Genomic DNA, 22,892 nt, shown 5'->3' with positions numbered 1-22,892 from the left:
AAAATACATACCTCAGTAGTTCTTTATGCTGGGCTACAGTTGACTGTCTGGGAATCTTAGGTGATGACTCTTCCAACAAGCAGTCAGTAACTGTCACATTAGTAGAGTTGGCTAATGGGTGTTTGGGGGCCTTTTGGAAATCTACATATTTAAATCTTGAAGTTAGCTCAATAGAAACATAGGCAAAACATTTCAGCAAGCACTTGAACAAATGCAACTTTATTCAAAATTACAAACGATTTATTACCTGAAGTGTTGGTAATTCTTCTACACTCCAAACACTCCCAATTTTGTTCCCAAGACTGTAGGGAGGAACAGGCTAAGTGTGTTCCACTAGAACCACAACACTGACATCGTTTTACTTCCCATTTGCTGAGGACATAAAGAAAAGTATATACATATGTTCTGTTAGTGCTGGAGTACATTCAGATCACTAGCTGTGCCGCAAGTTCAGCCTTCTGCCATAAAGCACAACCAATCTACCAAAGGAAGAAAAAGACTATACCCCAATATTTCATTTCCCCCTTTGAACTACTGACTGACTTAGGAATCATTATGCAGCCCAGGCTGGCCATTTTTCCCCGGATGTATCTCACCACACCTGACTCTAAAGTATTCGCTCTCATTTAAGTTTGTAATCTCTTCCTCTAAACATCCTTAACTTAAAAACCTAAACTAATATCAACATACAGATATTTTATATACAGAATGTAGTTATCAGAAAGGCTTATGATAAACAGACAAATATTTTCCTTGACATTTGCAACAGTATGTTTACAGAGACTGCTGTCCACTATGTCTGATACGGAAGTATCGAGTAGTGGCAGTATCTGTCCTGCAGTATCAAAGTACACAGTACATCCTAAACTAAACAAGTCAAAACGCTTGCTCTGATACTTCAGGTTCTGTGCAGTCCAGCACAATCCAGAGTTTGTTCCTGGCTCATATTCATATTCTCGCTCCTCTCCTCTGTCTCTCATTGTGCCCTGTGATATGACAATCCATATACATTCCCACACAGGTGCATATATTAAGGTTTCTATTGCTGTAATGACCAAAAATTACTTTGGGAGGAGAGTGTTTATGGGCCCATCACTGTGACAACACAGTTCAGGAACTCAGGGCAGGAACCTAAAGGCAGGACTGATGCTAAGGCCGTGGAGGGGTGCTGCTTACCAGCTTGCTCTCCATTAGTTTGCTGAGCCTGCCTTCATATAGAACCCAGGACCACCAGTCCAAGGGCAGTCCATCCACATGGAGCATTGTATTGTATTGTGTTTCTCTCCTCTCAGAGGACTAGCTTGTGCCAAGTTGACATAAAACTATCCAACACACATAAAGGTACTGGGCAGGAAGTTTCTTTCACATTGTGTGGGAATGAGTACACAATCTTTTGCACAGAAACAAATATATTCCCTGAATATGTGAAGATATTGGTGGCAGTTATGTGCTAGATATCCTCCCACAGCTGTATGTGTGGGCATGTTCTCCCGAGAGTGTGGATGGATAGGGCATCGGTGCCTGACTCTCTTCTACAAAGCCGTTCTGCCCACTCACAATGAGGAAGAAGACAGTGAAAATAAGTGTTTATTACATACAAGGCCCTCTTTAAGACTCTCACAGCTTTGAAAATGTAAAGAAGCACTGTTCTTCAAGAGGAGGAAACCTAATCCCAGAGGCTAGTTTCCCTAAGCTTATACACTGCTGCATGCCTTAGAGTAAGGTTTACCACCCAATTTACCTTGATTTTAGAACCTTGCTCCAGCTACTACACTAAGCTGCCTTTTATCCTTGGAATGAAAAGTGTACAATTATAAAGGCAAGCATTAGGTAATGGCTGTTTGTATTGCAAGACAAAAGGTTAAACCATGATAGTAATCAAATAGTAGATGCAAATTAGGGGACCTCTGTTAGACGAGCTGCTTCAAAAGCTGGCCAGTGCTCAGAGATTCTTCATATCCACTACTTGATACATGAGAATCACTTTTTACGAAAAAACAAGTCTTCTACACTCTAAGCCTCTTATGATAAGGAAGATTACATGAACAGGAACAATAACATATTTTTTAGAGAGAGTGATAAGCCACAGATAAGAGAGAAAACCAGGAGGACACGGTGACGAGACAGTCACCTGCATCATTTCCAGACAACACTCTTGAGAAATCAGTCACAAGGACCTAGTTCTGGAACTTTAGCCTCTGAGCCATCTTCGGTGTATTGTTACAGGAACTCTGTGTGCAATTACACTTACAACAACCCTTCAACTTGGAATAGCCTCATGAAAATTGACAAAAAAAGTTTCTATACTGACTACAAAAATTTCACTGTAACATACACACTTAATAAACATGCTTACTCTTAAGTCAAAACCTCTAGCCTTCACTAACTCACTAGGAAAGCGACATTCTTAGCTAAGTCTGAGAGGAGGAACAACTAAACATAATACAACTTGCAAAAATACCTATTAGGTTCGTTGTAGTCTCTGCCTTTTTTGCAGTGACATCTTCGAACATCACAGCGTTCATGGCTCTGCAACAGCTCTTGATACGCATTTTCTTCTAATTCCCAGGATGCATCTCTAAAATGAAATAAGATATAAAGTGTGCTTTGGTTTAACAGAATTGATAATTTAGAATCAAGGATTAAAGTTAGCATTTTTAGGCTGATCTCTTCAGCACAGAAATCCATTATGTTAATTTATCTTACATTCAATTTCACAGTCAACTTTTCAAATACTATGTGAGAAGTTGAAAAACTTTCTAAAACATACATTTCTCTAGTATTTCAATTTGTGTTGGTATACTCTAGGCTAGCTTCAAATTCAAGTTTTTCTCCAGCTTCAAGTGCTGGGACTATGTATGTTTGTTTGGTGTTTCTTTCTCCCACTCTCTCTGCCCCAAGACCATGTAGCCTGGGCAAGCCTGGAACTCAGTGCCCAGCCCATGCTGGCCTGTAAACCCTCAGCCTCTCAAGGACTGGCATCCAATTTTTACTTTCACGTTTACTATCACTACTCAAGATTTCTCTCCTTCTGGCCTTACTAAAATTCTCCTTTTCTATTTTAAACCCATTTAGGCTAGCTTAGATCACTTGAAGATACTATACAAATCACCCAGACTGGACTTGACTGAGACACAGCATCTAACTATATATTGACATTCTAGTGCCTGTTCTCCAAAAGCTGACCATCTGGAAGAAGGCACTTGATCCAATATGACATGGCTACTTAGCCACAATCACTAATCAGACATTATCAGACATAATCACTATCAGACTATTGTTAGTATTAGTAAATACATTTAAATGCTTTTTGGTCAAAAAGTCAAATGTTACTCACTTTTCAGGAATATGAATTCCCATCCTCAGCATCTCTTTCTGAAAGATGTCGCTATTATTGCAGAGTGTACATCTAAAGAAAAACACTCCTGCATTTATTGCTTGAATCTACAGCAAAAAAGGGAAGCTCTATTGTTAGCAATGCATCTCTCATCACGCTGTGAAGTAAATAACTAATAGAATATGCTCTTTGCCTTCTTGTATCATGAGACTATTTGCTGTGCAAATAGTGCTTCTTAGAACTATAAGCAGAGCCACACTAAACAAAGACAACTTTCTTTAGTTTAAAAAACATCTCATGAATATATGATTCTTGCCTTTTCAGCAGTTACCAATTTACTTTCTTAAGCTTTAAGACTATTCTAGTTTGCTTTCTGTCGCTATGAGAAAACACTCATGAACATCAACATCGGGAGAAAAGGGTTTATTTTTATTTTGTCTTACAGCTCCTAGGTCACACCATCACGAGGGAAGAAATTTAGGGCAGGAGCCTGGATCCTGGAGCAGCTGCTTCCTGCTCAGAATCTGATATCTACCAATAGTATATCTATAGTGTACGTAAAAGTGTTATTCATATGTGTGTGTAGTGTTATGTATGTCTTCCAGGGTATGCATGGGTGTGCATGTGGAGGTCAGAGGTTGAAGTCAGGCTTTTCATTTGTTCAGCTAGATTGATTTGGGAAATGAATTCCAAGAATCTCTCTCTGAACCCTTCCACTACCACCCCAGAAATGCTTATGTTGAAGTTACTGTCTAGTACTACTATGCTGACATGCTTGACTTTAAAATTGCCATTTTTTAAAGAAAAAGTATAGACATGAAGAAAAAGAAAAAAAACCATTTAGAAGAAGCAGAGGAAAATAGGAAGGCATTTCAAGGACCATATCCATGGAAAAACAGAGAACATCCAATTAGGAAAATTATAATTGATTATATATCTTGATATGACATTCTGGGCAAATTGAACTATTAATAAGATTAAGCAGGTGAAATGCAGAAGAAAGAATGTACTTTAAGAATAGAATAACTGAGTCGGGCAGTGGTGGCGCATGCCTTTAATCCCAGCACTTGGGAGGCAGAGGCAGGCGGATTTCTGAGTTCGTGGCCAGCCTGGTCTACACAGTGAGTTCCAGGACAAACGAGCTATACAGAGAAAATCTGTCTTGAAAAAATACAAAACAAAACAAAACAAAAAAGAATAGCATAACTGATAGGAAATAATATACCTAGAAGTCCAATCGGTAGTTTAGAGAAGCAAGTGGGCAGTTACAACAGAGAAGGACACACAGTATCAGCTGGACTGATACAGCTGAAGGGACAGCTGATGGATGCTAAAGAAGGAAGGAGAATTGTGGGCAAATAATACACACACAGAGCAAAGTATTACATTGCTGGAGTAACATTGCAGACAGAAGCCGGTATCTTACTAAAGATGGGGTTTGATATAAAGACATACCTGGTAGAAAAGGACACAAACAGAAACAAACCCAGAGACAAAATCTGCTGACCAGCTAGCCCAAAACACTTAGAGGATACCAAACCCTGACAGAAATCCTAACTGAATAAGTAGCACTCTTTTCATTTTAATATCTAGTCTCTTTTCACAAAATTTCTATATGTAGTAATCAAAGTAATCAGAAATATTGTTTAGCCATATACTATAAGCCAGAGTGAGTATAGTTCAGATTTTAGTTAGGCTCTGGAATCAAGAGTGGAAAAATCTCTATAAGTCTTGCTAGAGAAAGTGACTGAAGAACTAGGGTATTCTAATTATAGCAACTGCTACTGACATTATGTAATTAATAGTCAAGTTTCTATACAATTCTGAATTAATGTTTTTAAAACAGCAGTTTTTTGTTAGCATTATTTCTAGGGTCTGCCTCCCTCTCCCCACATAGTACTGTCTCTGTTTATGTGTCAGTGGGGGGGGGGGGCAGACAGACAGGCATTCTATAATGAGCTATCAGATCCTAGTCCAATGTTTCTAGTTTTAAATGAAAGAGAGCTCATTAAAACTCATGAAATCTAAGGACTCCCTCTACTTTATTACTAACAAATACAAAGCAAATCTTTATAAAATTAAGACAAACTCATCAATAATTAAAGTCAATTAAATACAAATATTTAAGAAATATTATTTTTTAAAAGGCTCTTACATGAAATTAAATTGCATATCATGATGATGATTAACTGTTCTCTAGAACATACATTTGTACGGGAGAGTTAACAAACATTTCCAAGAAAATAGGCTCCAAATTATCACCTTTAACTGAATAACCGAAGAATAAAAGTTTAAGGGGCTATTAAAAAAAAAACAAAAAAAACAGAAATCAGACAAGCTTCATTTGTCTTTTTTGAAATATAAGGCAACTTAACATCTGATAACTTTGAATGTTTTTGGACAATTAATAACCAAAACCATTTATTTTACTAAACAAACTAAAATGTAAGCTTTACAAAGCAATTTAAAAAGTTAAGTAAATCTTTGTTATTTGGCCTGGTTTTGACTAACAGCACTTTCTATACAATACTAAATAATTGGGATTTCTTTCAAAATATTTCAGAATGTTCTAAATAAAGGCATTCAATCAAGTTGGATATGTAGTCCACCTGATTGTTTTCAGTGAGTATTAAACCTAGGGGCCTTATGCACACTAGGCAAGAAATAGACCTCTAAACTACTTCTCTGGCCCCAATATTGGTTTTATGATACTGTTTCTTTGAGCAGAGCAAACACAGATTTATTAAGAAGTGAGAACAGAGCTTCCAAGAGTATAATAGGCTCCAAGAGAGTAATACTGATATTTTATGATATTTTATTTCGTGACACTAGATTAAAATTCAAACTGACAAGCAATAAATTTTATATTATAGAGACAAAGATTAAAAAGCTATCTTACCTGTAAACAGTCTCTATGAAACCAAGCATTCTTACAACAGGGACTTTGTAATATGTTATAAGTAGGAATAGGCTCGACAAATTCCAAACAAATAGTACATGGTAAAGAGCTACTATATTTATTAGTTGTAATTGCTTGAACCGGTCGATGTTTCCAGCAAAATGACCTAAAAGCAGAAATTTTTTAAGAATATATAAGGAAGAGAAAAACAACTCAGTTAACAATCTCTTCTGTTTCACAAATGTGGCCCTATAGTCTAACACCCTATGATCAAGGAAAGTCAAATACTCGGAAACAAGGAAACAAGCTTTGGGTAGTAAGACTTCCTCACAGACTAGTATCAATATTTTGCTAGTAATAGAGTACATTTACCCTTGTGTTCTGTCAGAGGACAGACTACTGTGCTAATTAGTAGCAGAGTCTATTGGACCTCATAACCAGGAGTACACACTACTGAATTCTGTATCACCTAACTTACAAGATGTTAACAACATCCATCATGTGACACGTCACATGTAAGTAACGAACTCTTCCTAATCTACTTCTTTCCTTTGTATTTCCTAAGGCTTGTTTTTATATCATTTTGCCTAACCATTATATAAATAGAAATATGAAAAACTCAAGAAATACTCATAGTACCAAATGTCAAAATTCACAAAATCTTCATGTTTGAAGCTGTACTCAGGGGGTATGCCATAGCAAATTTTATTTTTTTAAAACTCAACAAAGTTTATAGGGCAATTTAATTTCTGAACTGTGTAATATAAAATGTTTCACAGAAATATAAATCAAAAGTTCATCCTAGAGCTGAAAGTTGATTGTGAATAACAATCTTGGGGTCCATCTCAGACCTTGCAACTCAAGTTTTACCAGATAGTATTAACTCTAGAGGAAATCATATGCAATACAATATAATATTATATACAAGTACATATTCACACATACACCTTATGTATCTTGCATATGTAATATGTATGTATAAATTCAGTACAACTTTAAAAAGTAATTTTACATGGGAACAATATCTTTGGGACATTTCTCATCATTCTGTAACAAGAATGAAAGTTTCAAACAGTTTCCAGATGCCAGATGGATGCTGGAAGCCAAGCCTGGGTCCCCAGGAAGAGCACTCAGTGTTCTTAATTGCTGAATCATTATTCTAGCGCCTCATATTTAATATTTAATTAGCAGTTAAATAACTCACGCAAAATTGTCAGTGAACTGGAAAATACATTCTTTCTGAAGTCCACAAGGCAAGTGATAACTTCGTTTACACTGGGGAACCACACATCCAATGGAAGCACCATTCTTCTTACAAACGGCACACTTCTAGAGAAATATGAAAACTTTCAGTACTATAGTTTGATAAAATGAGTGCTCCTTGCTGAAAATTATTGCTAAGGTATATTCTATCCTAACCCAAATGACAAAGTTTTGATCTGCGTTGGGTAGGTTTTCCCTTTTTTGTCACTTTGACACAGAATAGAGAAAAGGAGCCTCAGATTAAGAAAATGCCTCCGGGCTGGCGAAATGGCTCACTGGGTAAGAGCACTGACTGCTCTTCCGAAGATCCTGAGTTCAAATCCCAGCAATCACATGGTGACTCACCACCAACCGCAATGAGATCTGACACCCTCTTCTGGTGTGTCTGAAGTTAGCTATACTGTACTTATGTATAATAATAAATAAATCTTAAAAAAATGCCTCCATCAGATTGGCCTGTAGGCAAGTCTGTGGGGGCATTTTCACCATCAGTGATGGGTGTGTGGGATCTCCATCTACTGTGGCTGGGCTGGTCCTGGGCTGTATAGGAAAGCGGGCTGAACAAGCCATGGGCAGCAAGCCAGAAAGCTGCACTCCTCCAGTCTCTATTTCATTTCCAGTCCCTGGGTTTCTGTCTTGAGAACCTTCACTCAACAAAAGGTGGGATCATGGAAATTAAAGATAAAATACACCAAGGCTTGAGAGATTGCTCAGCAGTTAAGAGTACTGCTCTTTCAGAGGTCCTGAGTTTTATAATTCCCAGCAACCACATGGTGCTCACAACCATTTGTAATGGGATCTGACACCTTTTTCTGGTGTGGGAGCACTCCTCTCAGGTGAAAATATTCCCAAAGGTTCACAGTGTACTCAGAGCACTTGGATATATTAAGAAAACTGGCGCCAGGCAGTGGTGGTGCACGCCTTTAGTCCCAGCACTTGGGAGGCAGAGACAGGTGGATTTCTGAGTTCAAGGCCAGCCTGGTCTACAGAGTGAGTTCCAGGACAGCAAAGGCTATACAGAGAAACCCTGTCTCGAAAAACAACAACAAAAAAAAAAAACAAAAACAAAAAAAACAAAAAAAAAAAACCCTGGCAGCTACAAAAACTTGTAAGGAAGAGACTCCCCTTAATTCAAAGTTTGCTATTATTAAGAGGGTAAGGAATCTTTATTATTATTATTATTATTAGATATTTTATTTAGATTTCAAATGTTCTCCCTTTTCCTGGCAACCCCTCCGAAAAACCCCCTATTCACTCCCTCTTCCCCCTGCCCACCAACCCATCCTCTCCCGCTTCCTGGCCCTGACATTCCCCGCTTCCTGGCCCTGACATTCCCCTACACGGGGGCATAGAGCCTTCACAGGACCAAGGAGGTCCTCTCCTCCCATTGATGACCGACTAGGCCATCCTCTGCTACATATACAGCTGGAGCCCCACCATGAGTCCCACAATGTGTACTCTTTGATTGGTGGTTTATTCCCTGGAAGCTCTAAGGGTACTTGTTAGTTCATATTGTTGTTCCTCCTATGGGGCTGCAAACCCCTTCAGCTCCTTGGGTCCCTTCTCTAGCTCCTCCATTGGGGACCCTGTGCCCAGTCCAATGGATGGGTGTGAGCATACGTCAGTATTTATCAGGCACTGGCAGAGTCTCTCAGACAAATGGTGCTGGCTCAACTGGCGGTCAGCATGTAGAAGGATGCAAATAGATCCATTCTAATCTCCTTGAACAAAGCTCGAGTCCAAGTGGATCAAGGACCTCCACATAAAACCAGATACACTGAAACTTATAGAGGGGAAAGTGGGGAAGAGCCTCGAACACATGGGCACAGGGGAAAAATTCCTGAACAGAACACTAATGGCTTATGCGCTAAGATCAAGAATTGACAAATGGGACCTCATAAAACTGCAAAGCTTCTGTAAGGCAAAGGAAACTGTCAATAGGACAGAATGGCAACCAACAAATTGGGAAAAGATCTTTACCAATCCTACATCTGGTAGAGGGCTAATATCCAATATATACAAAGAACTCAAGAAGTTAAGATTCCAGAGAACCAAATAACCCTATTAAAAATGGGGTACAGAGCTAAACAAAGAATTCTCAATACCGAATGGCTGAGAAGCACCTAAAGAAATGTTCAACATCCTTAGTCATCAGGGAAATGCAAATCAAAACAATCCTGAGATTCTACCTCACACCAGTCACAATGGCTAAGATCAAAAACTCAGAGGAGACAGCAGATGCTGGAGAGGTTGTGGAGAAAGAGGAACACTCCTTCATTGCTGGTGGGATTGCAAGCTGGTACAACCACTCTGGAAATTAGCTTGGTGGTTCTTCAGAAAACTGGACATAGTACTACCTGAAGACCCAGCAATACCACTCCTGGGCATATACCCAGAAGATACTGCAACATGTAAGAAGGACACATGCTCCACCATGTTCATAGCAGCCTTATTTATAATAGCCAGAAACTGGAAACAACCCAGATATCCCTCAACAGAGGAATGGATACAGAAAATGTGGTACATTTACACAATGGAGTACTACTCAGCTATTAAAAACAATGAATTTATGAAATTCTTAGGCCAATGAATGGATCTGGAGGATATCATCCTGAGTGAGGTAACCCAATCACAAAAGAACACACATGGTATGAACTCTCTGATAAGTCGATATTAGCCCAGAAGCTCAGAGTACCCAAGATACATTTTGAAATATAAATAAAGGAAGACCAAAGTGTAAATACTTTGATCCTTCTTAGAAGGGGGAACAAAATAACCATGGAAGGATTTACGGAGACAAACTGTGGAGCAGAGACTGAAGGAAAGGCCATCCAGAGACTGCTCCACCTAAGGATCTATCCCATATACATACAGTCACCAAACCCAGACACTATTGTGGATGCCAGCAAGTGCTTGCTGATAGGAGCCTGATATAGCTGTCTCCTGAGAGGTTAAGGATGGTGATATTATATCCCGACCAAGTCCTTTGGCTTATTGGAACCATTCAGAGATTGTTCCTCTAGAGCCCCAGATCCTCTATTTCACCCAATGTTTTTACATGTGACATCTTAAAAAGTGACTGTCTCCAGCAAATAAAGGCTTCCTCTCTATGCATTCTGTGTTAAGTTTTTATGAGTGACACTGCTTTATTTTCCCAGCAACCTTACTTTCCACAACTGGCCCACACTGAGATGGACTACAGTGACAGGGGACAGAAACATACTACTTTGTAGAGAGAATACACCGTGTGTTCTATGGATGCATCACCTGGCAATAAAAAAGCCTATGGCTTATGGCTTAGGCAGGAAATAGCGGTGGTACATCCAGGAAAGAGAAAGGAGTCTGGGATAGAGCCAAGTAGGAGAGCTGCCTGCCCAAGAAATGAGAGGAGACAGACGCATGGTACCTGAGACAGGGAACCAGACACAGCAGAATGTCGAGTAAAATAAATGGATTAAGTTTATCTTAAGTTATGATTCTAGTAAGAGAAGAGCCTAGCACTAAGAACAAAGTTTTGTAAATATATTTTGAGTCTGAGTCTTATTTCTGCGAGAATGGGGCTGGGAGGAAGAACCAGGCTGTGTTGGAGATTGCAGGGCATCACACACTAGGTCATTTGTAACTAATGACACCTCGCCTCCCATTACCCAGTCTTCCCTCCAGCACAAGACTTTGGAACTTGAGTCAAAGGCCTTCTCTATACTAATTTAACTGTTGTCATTAGTCTAAGTGACTTCAGTGTTTTTGTGACAACCTTTGAGTTCCTGAACTACAATATTTTAGTACTCTTTGCTTTGAAATGAGCAAAATGGTAAATGATCACATCTAAGCTGTTTACTATAAAAATCTGCATCTAGTATCACATTCCTCGAAAAGAACTTCTAGTATTTTCAACTTTTTCAGTCTTTAACTCTCATTATTTCTACTGAGACCAAACAGACTATACTTCATTGCAGCTATTGGTACAAAAAAGGATGGAAATGGAAACTCGCATTAAACAAAACAAGCCAAACTCAAAATAGATATTGTAGCAAGTTTAACAAATCCTAAAATTGAGAGAAAAAGAGAGGAAAGGGGGATGGGAGGGGAACTGGGCTGGCTAGTTTTGTCAACTTGACCCAAGCTAAAGGTTCCCTCCTTTTGAGAAAATGCCTCCATAAGATCCAGCTGTCAACAAACCTGAGGGGCATTTTCTTAATTAGTGACTGACTGGGAAGGCCCACTGTAGGTGGAGCCACCCCTGGGCTGGTGATGCTGAACAACAACAACAACAACAAAAAAAGCAGGCTTGGGCAAGCCATAAGGAGCAAATCAGTAAGCCCCTGCATTTTTAGCCCCTGCCCTCATGTCCCTGTTTGAATTCCTGTACTAACTTCCTTTAAAGAACAGTGATGTGGAAGTGTAAGCCAAATAAATCCTTTTCTCTCCAGAGAAGGTGAAACTCTTACTAAGGGACATTAAGTGTTTAATCCTTACCCTCTCCCAGGCCCAGAGGATATCCCAGAACACAGGATAGAAGAAGCAGAGGGAGGAGGCAGGGGAAGGGTGCCTTTGGACTAGGGCATTGTTCTTGCCCCCACCCTCACAGCAGTTGTGTTTACCAGCACCAAAACACTACAAGATTGGCCTATCAGCATCCTATCTTGTGAAGAGTTCATAGGTCTCTCTGCTGCCTCTGAGTTGTTTAGGCAGATGACAGCAGCTAGGAAGTTGGGGTAAAGAGGCGTCATACCTTTCTGAAAATCTACAGGAAATTAATGCCCATGCTCCTGTCAATAAATGTTCAGGCAGGAACGCTTTATGTGCTCTTAATAAAACTTAGGTCATCAAAACTATGAGTAAGAACATGAATGTAGCTGGGCAGTGGTGGTGCACGCCTTTAGTCCCAGCACTTGGGAGGCAGAGGCAGGAGGATTTCTGAGTTCAAGGCCAGCCTGGTCTACAGAGTGAGTTCCAGGACAGCCAGGGCTACACAGAGAAACCCTGGCTCGAAAAAACAAAAAACAAACAAATAGAACATGAACTAGGTAAGAAAAAGTAAACTAGGTGAAAGAAATCCACAGGAGTAAGAAGTAATGGAGGCAAATACAATACAAATATATTCCATCTGTCTATCTTTAGGCACATGTATATATTAAAATTAGGTAACTCATTAGTATGTATAATTAACACATGCCAATAATAATTTTTTTTGTTTTGGTTTTGGCTTTGGTTTTTTGCTTTTTTTTTTTTCAGAGCTGAGGACCGAATCCAAGGCCTTGTGCTAGCAAGCACTCTACCATTGAACTAAATCCTCAACCCATCAATAATAAATTTTAATGGAATAAATGAAAGTGGAGAAAGGGTTGGGGAGAAAGAGATTAAGAACAAAGCTTGTAGGCCAACTTCCAAAACTAAAACTAAATCAAACCGAAAGTGAGTGAAATAACAGAAGTTCCCTCCTGATAATTTCTTTTTCAGTGTCAGTTAAACTCTTCTTTACTTAAAAATATAATAATGTTTACTAAAGCTTAACATATTTGGTAAAAATATCCATTAGAATAAGACACTATAGTCATGAATTTCTAGACCAGGGACTGACAGAAGCTGGAGCTGCACCTGTGGCTCTCAGCGAACTGAATCAACAGGTACTTACCAGTTTGGAAGCTCTGTTGACTTCCTTCCTGATGTCTTCTATGAGGAAGCCATAGACTCCTTCTTCTTCTTTACCTCTCTGCCAAATCCCACTTGACATTAACTATGGATATACTCTCAGTTAGAAAATACATTCCAAGAAAACAGGTCAGATTTAACAAATATATTCATTACTATTTTTCATGACCAATTAAGAGGCAACTCACACCACCTGACTTACCAAGCAGTAGTAGTGGACACTGAAATTCCATTTTTCACACGTTTTCTTTTCTCCGTATTTATTGGGACAGTCGTCACTTTTTCGGCAGAAAACACAGGCTAGTAGCAAAAAAGTAAATTTAGAATTACAAAATAATTTACAGAAGTAGTGCTTCTCTGAAGTGTGCACAAGCATACATGTGTGAACAGTGGCCATGGGACACATATGGAGGCGAGAAGACACCTCGGGTGTTTCAGTACGCCCTTTTCCTAGCTGACTCATGAGCTTCCCAGGAGTGTTGAGTCTACAGCTCACATCCAGAATACTATGATTACAGCCATGTGCTACCAGGCCCAACTTTCCGTGAGTTCTGGAGATAGGAACTCAAGCATTCCCACCAGCAGGACCAGTACTTTATCAGCTGCTGTACATCCCCAGCTCAGTTCTGTCTGGATGGCCTTCACTGGTTCACATCTATGGTAACAGACTGCTAGTCTGAAGGGAAGTAACACAGACCTCATTCCCACATAAATGTGGTCATGCTTTCACCTATGCAGTAACTCCCTAAGGGATGAAGTCAAATGCCTGCTTGTTTTACCAGAAACAGAATTCTCTTAGGGTTAAACACAAACAGAGGCTGTAAAAGTCTAGGGCAAGCGGCTGATAGGCCAAAAAAAAAAAAAAAAACTGGTATAAAAGTTGGGAAGAATGGATCCATATGGGAGTAAGAATTTTAAAAAGCTCACACATGTATTGAAGTGCACAGGGGTCTTGTGTGCATCCCTAGGCCAAGTTCATAAAAATAGAAGAAAAACGAACTCAGGCTGCTGGAGGACCTTGAGGTGCATCCATACCCAATACTTTAAGAAGACCCTGAATCAATAAAAAGCCCTGAAGGCAAAGATACTCCAGTTCAAGTATTTATCTTTTTAACAGACTACTTTTTAATTTTTGTATGAGACTAGTTAAAATTCATTAAAACTGTTCTAATTCATTATATTTACTGTTAAAACTACCTTTTACTACAGCAAATACTGGTATCTATTAAGCACACTGACATAAGTAAAGACTAAAGGCATTAACCTGGAGGGAAATTTAAGTAAGTTGGAGTAAGAATTCATTCAGCAAATGTACAACAATATTATATAAGTCATCAACATTTCCCAACTCCTGGCATTGCTGATATAATCAGGAGGCATAACAAAACAAGTTCCTTATTCAAAATAGAGTCAACAGATACAATAAAAATGATTGTCAAGAGAATATTAAGGTAGTTGACATTATCACACAAGCATGAGGACCTGAGTTTGAATCTGTAGCGCCTATAAAAAGGTAGACTCAACAGTGCATGTCTCCAATTCCTGTGCCAAGGGGCCACACACTTGGACCCTCTCCTAGCCAGTTGAGCCAAATGGAGGCGCTCAAGATTCAATGAGATCTGATCTCAAAAAAAAAAAAAGAGCTAGGCACAATAGGCATGGTGACACACACCTTTGATCCCAGCATAAGTGAGGGAGAATGAGGTGGATTTCTGTGAGTTCAAGGCTGGCCTGGTCTACATAGTGAGCACATTACATTTGCTAGTCAGAAAAAAAATGGTGAGATCATCTCAAATCAATAAAAGCCCCACAGAGCCTAAGTGGAGGAGTAGTGTATGCAATATACAGTAATAATTTAGATCCTCATCATTCATGGTAGCAAGTCAACAGATTCTGTTTATGAAACAGCTATGCATCAACAGGGAAAATTGTAAACTTAGAAACCTTCCTTTTCATGTTAAGACTTTTGTCTACTGCTTATTTTGTCCTCATTTATCAGAGGGAGAACCATCAAAAATTAACTAGTATATTCAAAGTATATCTGATAAATCATAAAATATAGAAAAATCAATTTGACAGAATGTCTTCTAGTTTGTAGAAGTGAACATAATCATTATAATTTAATAGAACGCATTAACTAACCATGCATCTGAGTACTCATTCTTACTGGCTGGATAGCATTCTAAATGGATTTTATTATAATAAAAATATCTTAAATTCAGTTACTTACCAAGACTTTGTGAATTATCAGGTTTATTTTCATTCATTTTACTAGGAAAAATAAAAGCATATTGATATCTTAATTTCAAAAATCTCAAAATTAGCCATTTTATTAAATTCAGTCAGTATATGACTATAATCAAATAATATATAATCATTTCATACTATACTACAGTAGGCAACTTCCTCACTTTTGAACAAGTAATAGTTCAAGTAGAGTGGCAGATTTGAAGATACTGGAAAGAGATATTTGAAGATATTAAAACACTTAAATACTAGACCGGGCAGTGGTGGCGCACGCCTTTAGTCCCAGCACTTGGGAGGCAGAGACAGGCAGATTTCTGAGTTCAAGGCCAGCCTGATCTACAGAGTGAGTTCCAGGACAGCCAGGGCTACACAGAGAAACCCTGTCTTGAAAAAACAAAAAACAAAAAAAACAAAAAACACTTAAATACTAGGCACTAGGATGCCCTGCAATGCACCACAAAGTCCTACACAACAAAGAACTGCCTGGACTCTTAAGTTTCTGAATAAATATTAAACTAATACCCATTAAACATTTTTTTTCTCCCCTTCCTTTTGCTTTGTTAGGACCATGTTTGTCCAGAACTACAACTCCTGTGTAAAACAAAGCACTTTGTATTTAATTTGAAAACCTGTTCACTGTTTAGGAAGGGAAACCTGGCATCCTGTGAGTCACGATGTGGCTCCTGCGTTAGGACCCTATACAGTACTACTTGATGAGTTTCTATTGTGCCTGGCACACTTGCCAACTGTCCTGCTCAGCAGTGGTAAAACCACTTATGTACTGCCATGTGGTAAAAGTCAGTCACTTCCTCCTTGCTCTCTTGTCTTGTCTAGAAGCTTGTTACCAAATAAGAAGAACTTCCAAGGTGCTTCATGAAGAGGTCGCTCAGTATGGAATGCAGGTCCCTACTTTAGACAGGAGCTTTATGACATAAGCACACGCTGCATATCTGTCTTAGACTTCTGGTGACAGAGTCTGAGGTAACTTCAGGGAGGCCCTGAGGTGGTCCCTAATTCTTGATCCAGAGAGCACGATGACTTTTGTTTTATTTTAAACCAAGTTTCCGAGGTGATTTAGAGTGTTAATAGATGGGTAATATAACAAAGTAAGCTGAATTCCCTCCTACTCTGGCTAATGGCTACCCAACAAAGACAGCATGGTAATTAAGCTCCAGAACTGATAATCTATGCAATAATACTATAGAAATAACTGACTTCTTGTTTGGGAGGAAAAAATAAACACCGACTTCCATACAGAAAAACTACATCAAAAACAGTAATGTTCTAAAAGAAAAACTAGTTTTGATCCTGGTAAAGGATGAATTTTCCAAGTTAAGAAAATGGAAAGATACGTAAGGAAAAAAATTGGCAGAATGTATATGACAAAGGATTACATTCATGGTTCATAAAGAACACAACTCAGGGGCTGGAGAGATGGCTCAGTGGTTAAGAGCACTGGCTGCTCTACCAGAGGTCCTGAGTTCAAATCCCAGCAACCACATGATGGCTCACATTCATCTATACAGCTACAGTATACTCATACATAAAATAAATAAAGCTTAAAAAAAAAAAAAAAACCAGAACTCAGTAAAGGCAGCAGAGTAAGAAACAAAACAGGGAGCTAAGGCATAGATAGCCCTGCTATAAGGCATGTCTAGTGTGCAGGGAGCCCTGGGTTTGATTCCTAACACCAGAAAAAATTAACAAAAGTAGAAGCCACAACAAAACAGTTGAATAAAGGATTCAAACAGATTCAGAAATATATCGGAAACCAAAAACTGGATCACAGATCTAATATGTAAATTCTAAAAGTACATCCTGCCTGAGCATGGTGGTGGACATCTTTAGTACCAGCACTCTCAAGAGGTAAAGAAAGGCAGGGGAATTTCTGTGAGTTCATGACTAGACTCATCTACATAGTGAGCTTCAAGCAAGCCAAGACTGCAATAGTGAGATCCTGTCTCAAAAACTAAAAATACATTTCTAGAAAAAGCAAACAAGAAAATCATTTACATGAGTTAAGATTTACTAGACGGATGGAGAGATGGCTGAACAGTTAAGGGCCAAAGACCCCAAATTTAGTTCCTAACACTCACATGGTAGCTTACCACAATCTCTAACTCCAGTTCCAGGTAATCCAATGTCTTCTTTTGACCTCTATAGGCACCAGGCATTCATGAGGCACACAAACATACATGCAGGCAAACCATTCATATATATTAACAAAGCTTTAAAAGAAAGAGAAATTTGTGAGGGTTTCAGAGTAAGGTAGTGAACAATTAGCTTCTTTAATTTGTTGAGTATAGCAAATAACAGATTATGCTTAGGAAAGACTGAAAGAGTGCCAAAACCCACAAAAAATAATTTCTTGTATTTGTATGGGATCATAAGACTAGAAATCAACAGAAATCATAAATTGTAAAATGTAGTAATATACCCATAAACAGTGATATCTCTTTAAATTAAAAAGATCATAGATGAATTTGAAAAAACTTAAAAATTTACATTAAAAAATTAACAATCAAGTGAAAAAAATTATCGGCGCCTTTAAGAAACAATAAAAGCAGGGTTGGCTTTAAGCTCAGTGGCTTGAGACCTGGGGGAGTTTCTAGTCCCTAAAAAAAAAACAGTAAAAGCAGAGGAAAGTTCATGGCTATGCACGCTTACTTTATTAAAACCAGAGAGAACTCAATGATGCACTTCAAAGACTTAGAAAACCAGAGACCAAGTGCCAAAGCAGCAGCCAGAAGTAAGAGACAGAACAAAATTAATACAAGAGTTACAAAATGAACACAAGAAAGACTCAAGAAATTATTTGATTTGAAATATGACTGACACTCTTAGCCAAAGTAGCCATAGTGGAAATCAAAAATTAAAATAATGAGGTGAAAAAGGGGAGACATTAAATCAGTCATCTATGAAGTAGGAGGCTCCTTAGGGACAGCTGAAAACTTGAGCTACCTCTTCTGCTGTGACTTTTTTTCTTCAATTAGGCAGAGGTGATGGCTTTACATTACAAATGTACTGTCAGTGAACAGTATATTTACAATGGTTAATTTCATATGAATCTTACCTCGAAAATGTTATATGTACAACTATTTCTACCGTACACTGGATGAAAGCATATTCACTGCACACAAATGTCCAAGTAGTTTTTCTGTGATGGCTAAAATCCCACAAGTGATCCAAATATGCATTAAGAGATGAATGGATTTAAACACTCCAGCACATCTGTACAACAGAATATCATCACTAAAATGCATTTAATTGTACCCCTAAGATAGATTACATGTACTGCTTACAAACTGAATTACCAGATGAATTTTATGTCAGTGATATCTCTTTAAATTAAAAAGAAAACTAAATGTGCTGCCAATGTATACTGATTTTTATATATAAGCAATCCCCAGATAACAGGTTCGTTGAGTCTACGTACTGGATCACTACACCCACTGTTCATGATTCTAGTGTCATCCTAACATACAAAAAGATCTCTGCAGGGCTGGCGAGATGGCTCAGTAGATAAGAGCACTCACTGACGAAGGTCCTGAGTTCAAATCCCAGCAACCACATGGTGGCTCATAACCACCCCTAATGAGATCTGATGCCCCCTTCTGGTGTGTCTGAAGACAGCTACAGTGTACTTATATATACTAAATAAATAAATAAATTATTTATTTAAAAAAAAAAAGACCTCTGCAGCTTGGATTCCAAAATCTTGTAGTACTCCAACTCCAAAACTCAAGAAGAAGTCATGTGAAAGATCTAATTCTAGCCTTGTGTTAAGTATAAGTATACAAGCTTAATTCAAAAAGGTGTACCATTTTCTCAGCAGGAGTATCTGATGGTAGACTCTAGTTTGCAGATCACCCAGGCTTTAGGATGGCCCAGCATTACTGGACAGGGTTTTTTTTTTTACAGAAAAGAATGTAGGTAAGATAGTAAGATCTTCAGTTCTAAGTAAAATGAACAGCAAATTGTTCTGCTTTGTAGTTCTCATATATTCATTCATTATACTGTGTATTCATTTCCACAATAGCATCAAACATAAAAATACACTTTAAAAGTTATTAAATGGTTTTGGTACCCCAGTTTATTTTAATATAGTGATAATAAAAAATGTTATCAGGCTTAAGTGAGAAAACGTGTATAAAATAGCTAATGTCATGAATATGAACAAATATTGGTCTCTCTTATATGAACTTTCTTCAGGGGTTATTTCAGTATTTATTTCTCACATTTGTGTATATCACTTGAGTTTGGAGGCAGACTGTCCGCAGCCAGCTGCAAGGACTTTTTTTTTTTTTAAAGAAGCTGAGATTTTGACGGGCGTGGTGGCGCACGCCTTTAGTCCCAGGACTTGGGAGGCAGAGGCAGGAGGATTTCTGAGTTCGAGGCCAGCCTGGTCTACAGAGTGAGCTCCAGGACAGCCAGGGCTATACAGAGAAACCCTGTCTCAAAAAAACAAAACAAACAAAAAAAAAAGAAGCTGAGATTTGAATCACATATTGAATAAAATGGTAAAACCCTTTCAAATTTTTACAAATAGCAGCAGCTGGAGACATAAGAATGAGACAGAAAGTATTACTTGCAAAATGTTTTATTTTAGGACAGTAAGATGGCTCAGCTGGTGAAGGGACCTGCCACCAAGCCTGAAAATTTGCATTTGATTCCAGAAACCAACAGGGTAGAAGGAAAAAGCTCTCACAAGTGACAATCCCCAGGAAACAGGTTCCCTTGGTCCCTACATATTGGACCACAATGCCTCTGACCATAAAGCATGCATACATGCATGCATGCATGCATACACACACACACACACAATCACATAAACTAATTTTTCAAGTTAAATCTAGTTTCTGATCTTTGCTTTTCTCAGTTATATAAGAACAAATGACTAGATACTAGTTTGTTTACTTATGAAAACTGTATTTATCTCATATACACTGTAAAGGTTAATGAAAATGCATGCTATGGTTGTACCATGGTTAGTAGCTATATTTATACATCTGTATACACGAACCATGCTTCATATACATTTAATAGTTCCTTGAATTCCCACAATAACCACACAAGGAAGTCTTTCTCTCCATTACTTAAGAGACTTCAGTCAGGGAGGTTAAACAGCTTCCCTAGTCAAGGTCACACAGCTAAGAGGCACTAGGAATGGGAATTCTACTAAGCAAGAAGTCTGGTTCTAGTTGTTTGTCTTTAACTAATAAATTTTACCAGGTTTTTCTAGGAAGACCATGTTTTTAAACCTCTGGTAGAATTGTCTAACTTTTCCGCTAAAAGGCAATTATCCAAGTCCACCCTCTAGAAAGTTAAAATCTGTGAAGTTTGAGGACAGGCATTAGCACTGACAAAGCCTTTACAGGAGTATGCATACAAAGAAGTATGACGCGTACTGGTGTGGGTAAAAACAACAACAAAAGCAAAGGAAGAGACTGGGAGCAAAAGCATATGAGGATACAGGAAATCTTTAACAGGTGACTTGCTGGTACCATTTATGAAATTAGCAGATTTGACTGCCCTCTTTGGGAAAGGACAGCCAATTAGCTTTATGGCACCCTCACCGAAAACACTTTCATTTCAAAGATCTTGCTGTTTCATTTTTTCCCTTCTTGGTGAATACTTAAAACAGCATTCATTAGCAGACATAATAAAGGAGAATAAAGAAATGATTTTTACTTTGGATGTTACTAAGTACCACTTTAAAATAGCATTTATACATTTTGACGACACACTATCCAGTTGCTAAAACCTTAAAAGGGATCTCTGTATCTTTTTTTTTTCCTACAAAATACACAAGCAACCTGACAGTTTTCGATAAGGCAAAAATGTAGAACTTCTTTCAGAAGAAAGTTTATGTGTATCGTGGCACATCTAAGCTATTCAAAAAAGTATGGCTTTTTTTTTCGGGGTTTTGTGAGAGTCCAGCTCATCATAAAAGATGAACAAAAAGAAAACCCGAACAAAAACGCTCCAAGAAAACTCAATTCTTGAGGCACCGAGTTCCTCTAAAATAACTCAATAATAACACAGTCACCTAATGAATGAAAGAGGGTGAAAAGTGAGGACGGGACGGAACGGGTTGGGGGGTGACACTAGACCCTTATCCCCATTGTTAGCAAACTTAACATCTGTGAGCCACCGCTGCTACTCTAACCTGTTTAAATGAGCAATAGGGCTCAGATTTTTGCGGTACACAAGAAATGTCAAGGTGTGAAAGAAAAATACCCCGGTTTTTAAACACAAAGGATACTCGGATTTCAGCTTAAATCCCCTCGAGGCATTTCAAGGCTGTCATTTCTCAGCGTTGAGGGTCCGGTCTCCGGAGCCACAACGAGCACCCCCTCGGTGAAGCCCTCCCTCCTTCGGGGCCCGATAGCGGCTAGCCGCACCGGCCAGCGCGCGTTAGAAGCCCCTGCCGCTCACACCTACCCGGCCGCCCGTGACCCTCCGTCCCTCCCGGACGCGTCCTCACCAGGCGCGGAGCAGAAGTCCCCGGGTGGCTGCGTTACCGCTCACGTCGACCGCAGCGCAGCCGTACGCCCACCCGGCTCAGCCCCATCCAACGGCTCGCAGATTCAAATTTGTGCACTTCCGTTTGCGACCCGGAACCCACGGCTGCTCCGCCCCTCCCCGGGGAAGAGGGGACGGTGGGAGGCAGCGTAGGCGCGGTGGCTGCGGGTGGGAAGGCTAGGCATGTGCCCGGGGGCCAGGAAAACAACTCCCAGTGCTACACCTCCCGGGCGACTTGCGGAGTGCACCAGTCACCCCCCAGCTGGCCACATGCTGGGAGTAGGTTTACCCATGCTAATGAGAACGCGCGCGGAGGCGAATTCTCCTCGCCGCCTTCCATCAGGAATTCTTTTGCATCACAGTTCTCTATTGTCCCGAAAGGAACCTTGCTTGGCTCTGGGAGGTCGGTTTCCCTGAGCGAGGGCCAGAATGAAAATTTTTAATCCCAGTTGTCTGGAGTTTCTGAAGGGGGATTACATTCTCAGAGGTTTAAGGAACTTCCACAAGGATTTAGGTCTTTTAGGCAGACAACCGACTCGAATTTGATTTATCCTAACTGCGCTTCCCTCAGCACCTTTCAAAACACGACGTGAAAGATTTGGCTGGATTTCTAGAATTTAGATACCTTACACGAAGGTAGATAGTAATTTTTAACCGATGTAACGTTTTTAACAGTGGGGAAATGGGAAATGATGTTTACCAATAAACAAATTAAAGTATGATGTTTGGTATTTTTTAGATATATATATTTTTTTATATACTGATACTGAAAGTTCGATTTTGAAATAGACTATGTAATACCCTTCTTTGGAAGTATGTATGTGTGTGCCTGTGGCAATACAAAAGTTTCAGGATGGAACAGCAAACTACTAATTAATCAAGTCTGGCAGTGTGATAGGTAAATAGGGAGGGCAAAAGAGGGGGGAGTTTTTTTTAAAAGTTATAAACAGCTAAATATTCAGATTAAGA

At 39.1% G+C, this 22,892-nt stretch overlaps 1 protein-coding gene across 5 annotated transcripts in view; it reads right to left on the bottom strand.

Moving 5' to 3' along the window:
• G2e3 (G2/M-phase specific E3 ubiquitin protein ligase) overlaps positions 1 to 22,236 on the bottom strand; it is a 34,431-nt gene extending 12,195 nt beyond the window's left edge. The window contains exons 1-10 of one of the 5 annotated variants that reach the window (XM_031356965.1): positions 21,843 to 22,236; positions 15,382 to 15,422; positions 13,354 to 13,451; positions 13,135 to 13,236; positions 7,441 to 7,565; positions 6,237 to 6,402; positions 3,338 to 3,444; positions 2,462 to 2,578; positions 248 to 372; positions 12 to 141 (exon numbers count right to left, since the gene is read on the bottom strand). In XM_031356965.1, the coding sequence (XP_031212825.1) occupies positions 12 to 141; positions 248 to 372; positions 2,462 to 2,578; positions 3,338 to 3,444; positions 6,237 to 6,402; positions 7,441 to 7,565; positions 13,135 to 13,236; positions 13,354 to 13,451; positions 15,382 to 15,418 (1,007 nt within the window). In that variant the 5' untranslated portion in view covers positions 15,419 to 15,422; positions 21,843 to 22,236. The other 4 variants (XM_031356963.1, XM_031356966.1, XM_031356964.1 and 1 more) reach the window with 4 other exon arrangements.
• Between the last annotated feature and the right edge of the window lie 656 nt (positions 22,237 to 22,892).

The sequence above is a fragment of the Mastomys coucha genome, unplaced genomic scaffold, assembly GCF_008632895.1.
Source record: "Mastomys coucha isolate ucsf_1 unplaced genomic scaffold, UCSF_Mcou_1 pScaffold6, whole genome shotgun sequence".
NCBI classification, from domain to species: Eukaryota; Metazoa; Chordata; class Mammalia; order Rodentia; family Muridae; genus Mastomys; species Mastomys coucha.
The sequence above is the reverse complement of the archived record's forward strand: the minus strand, read 5'-3'. Positions and strand labels throughout refer to the sequence as shown.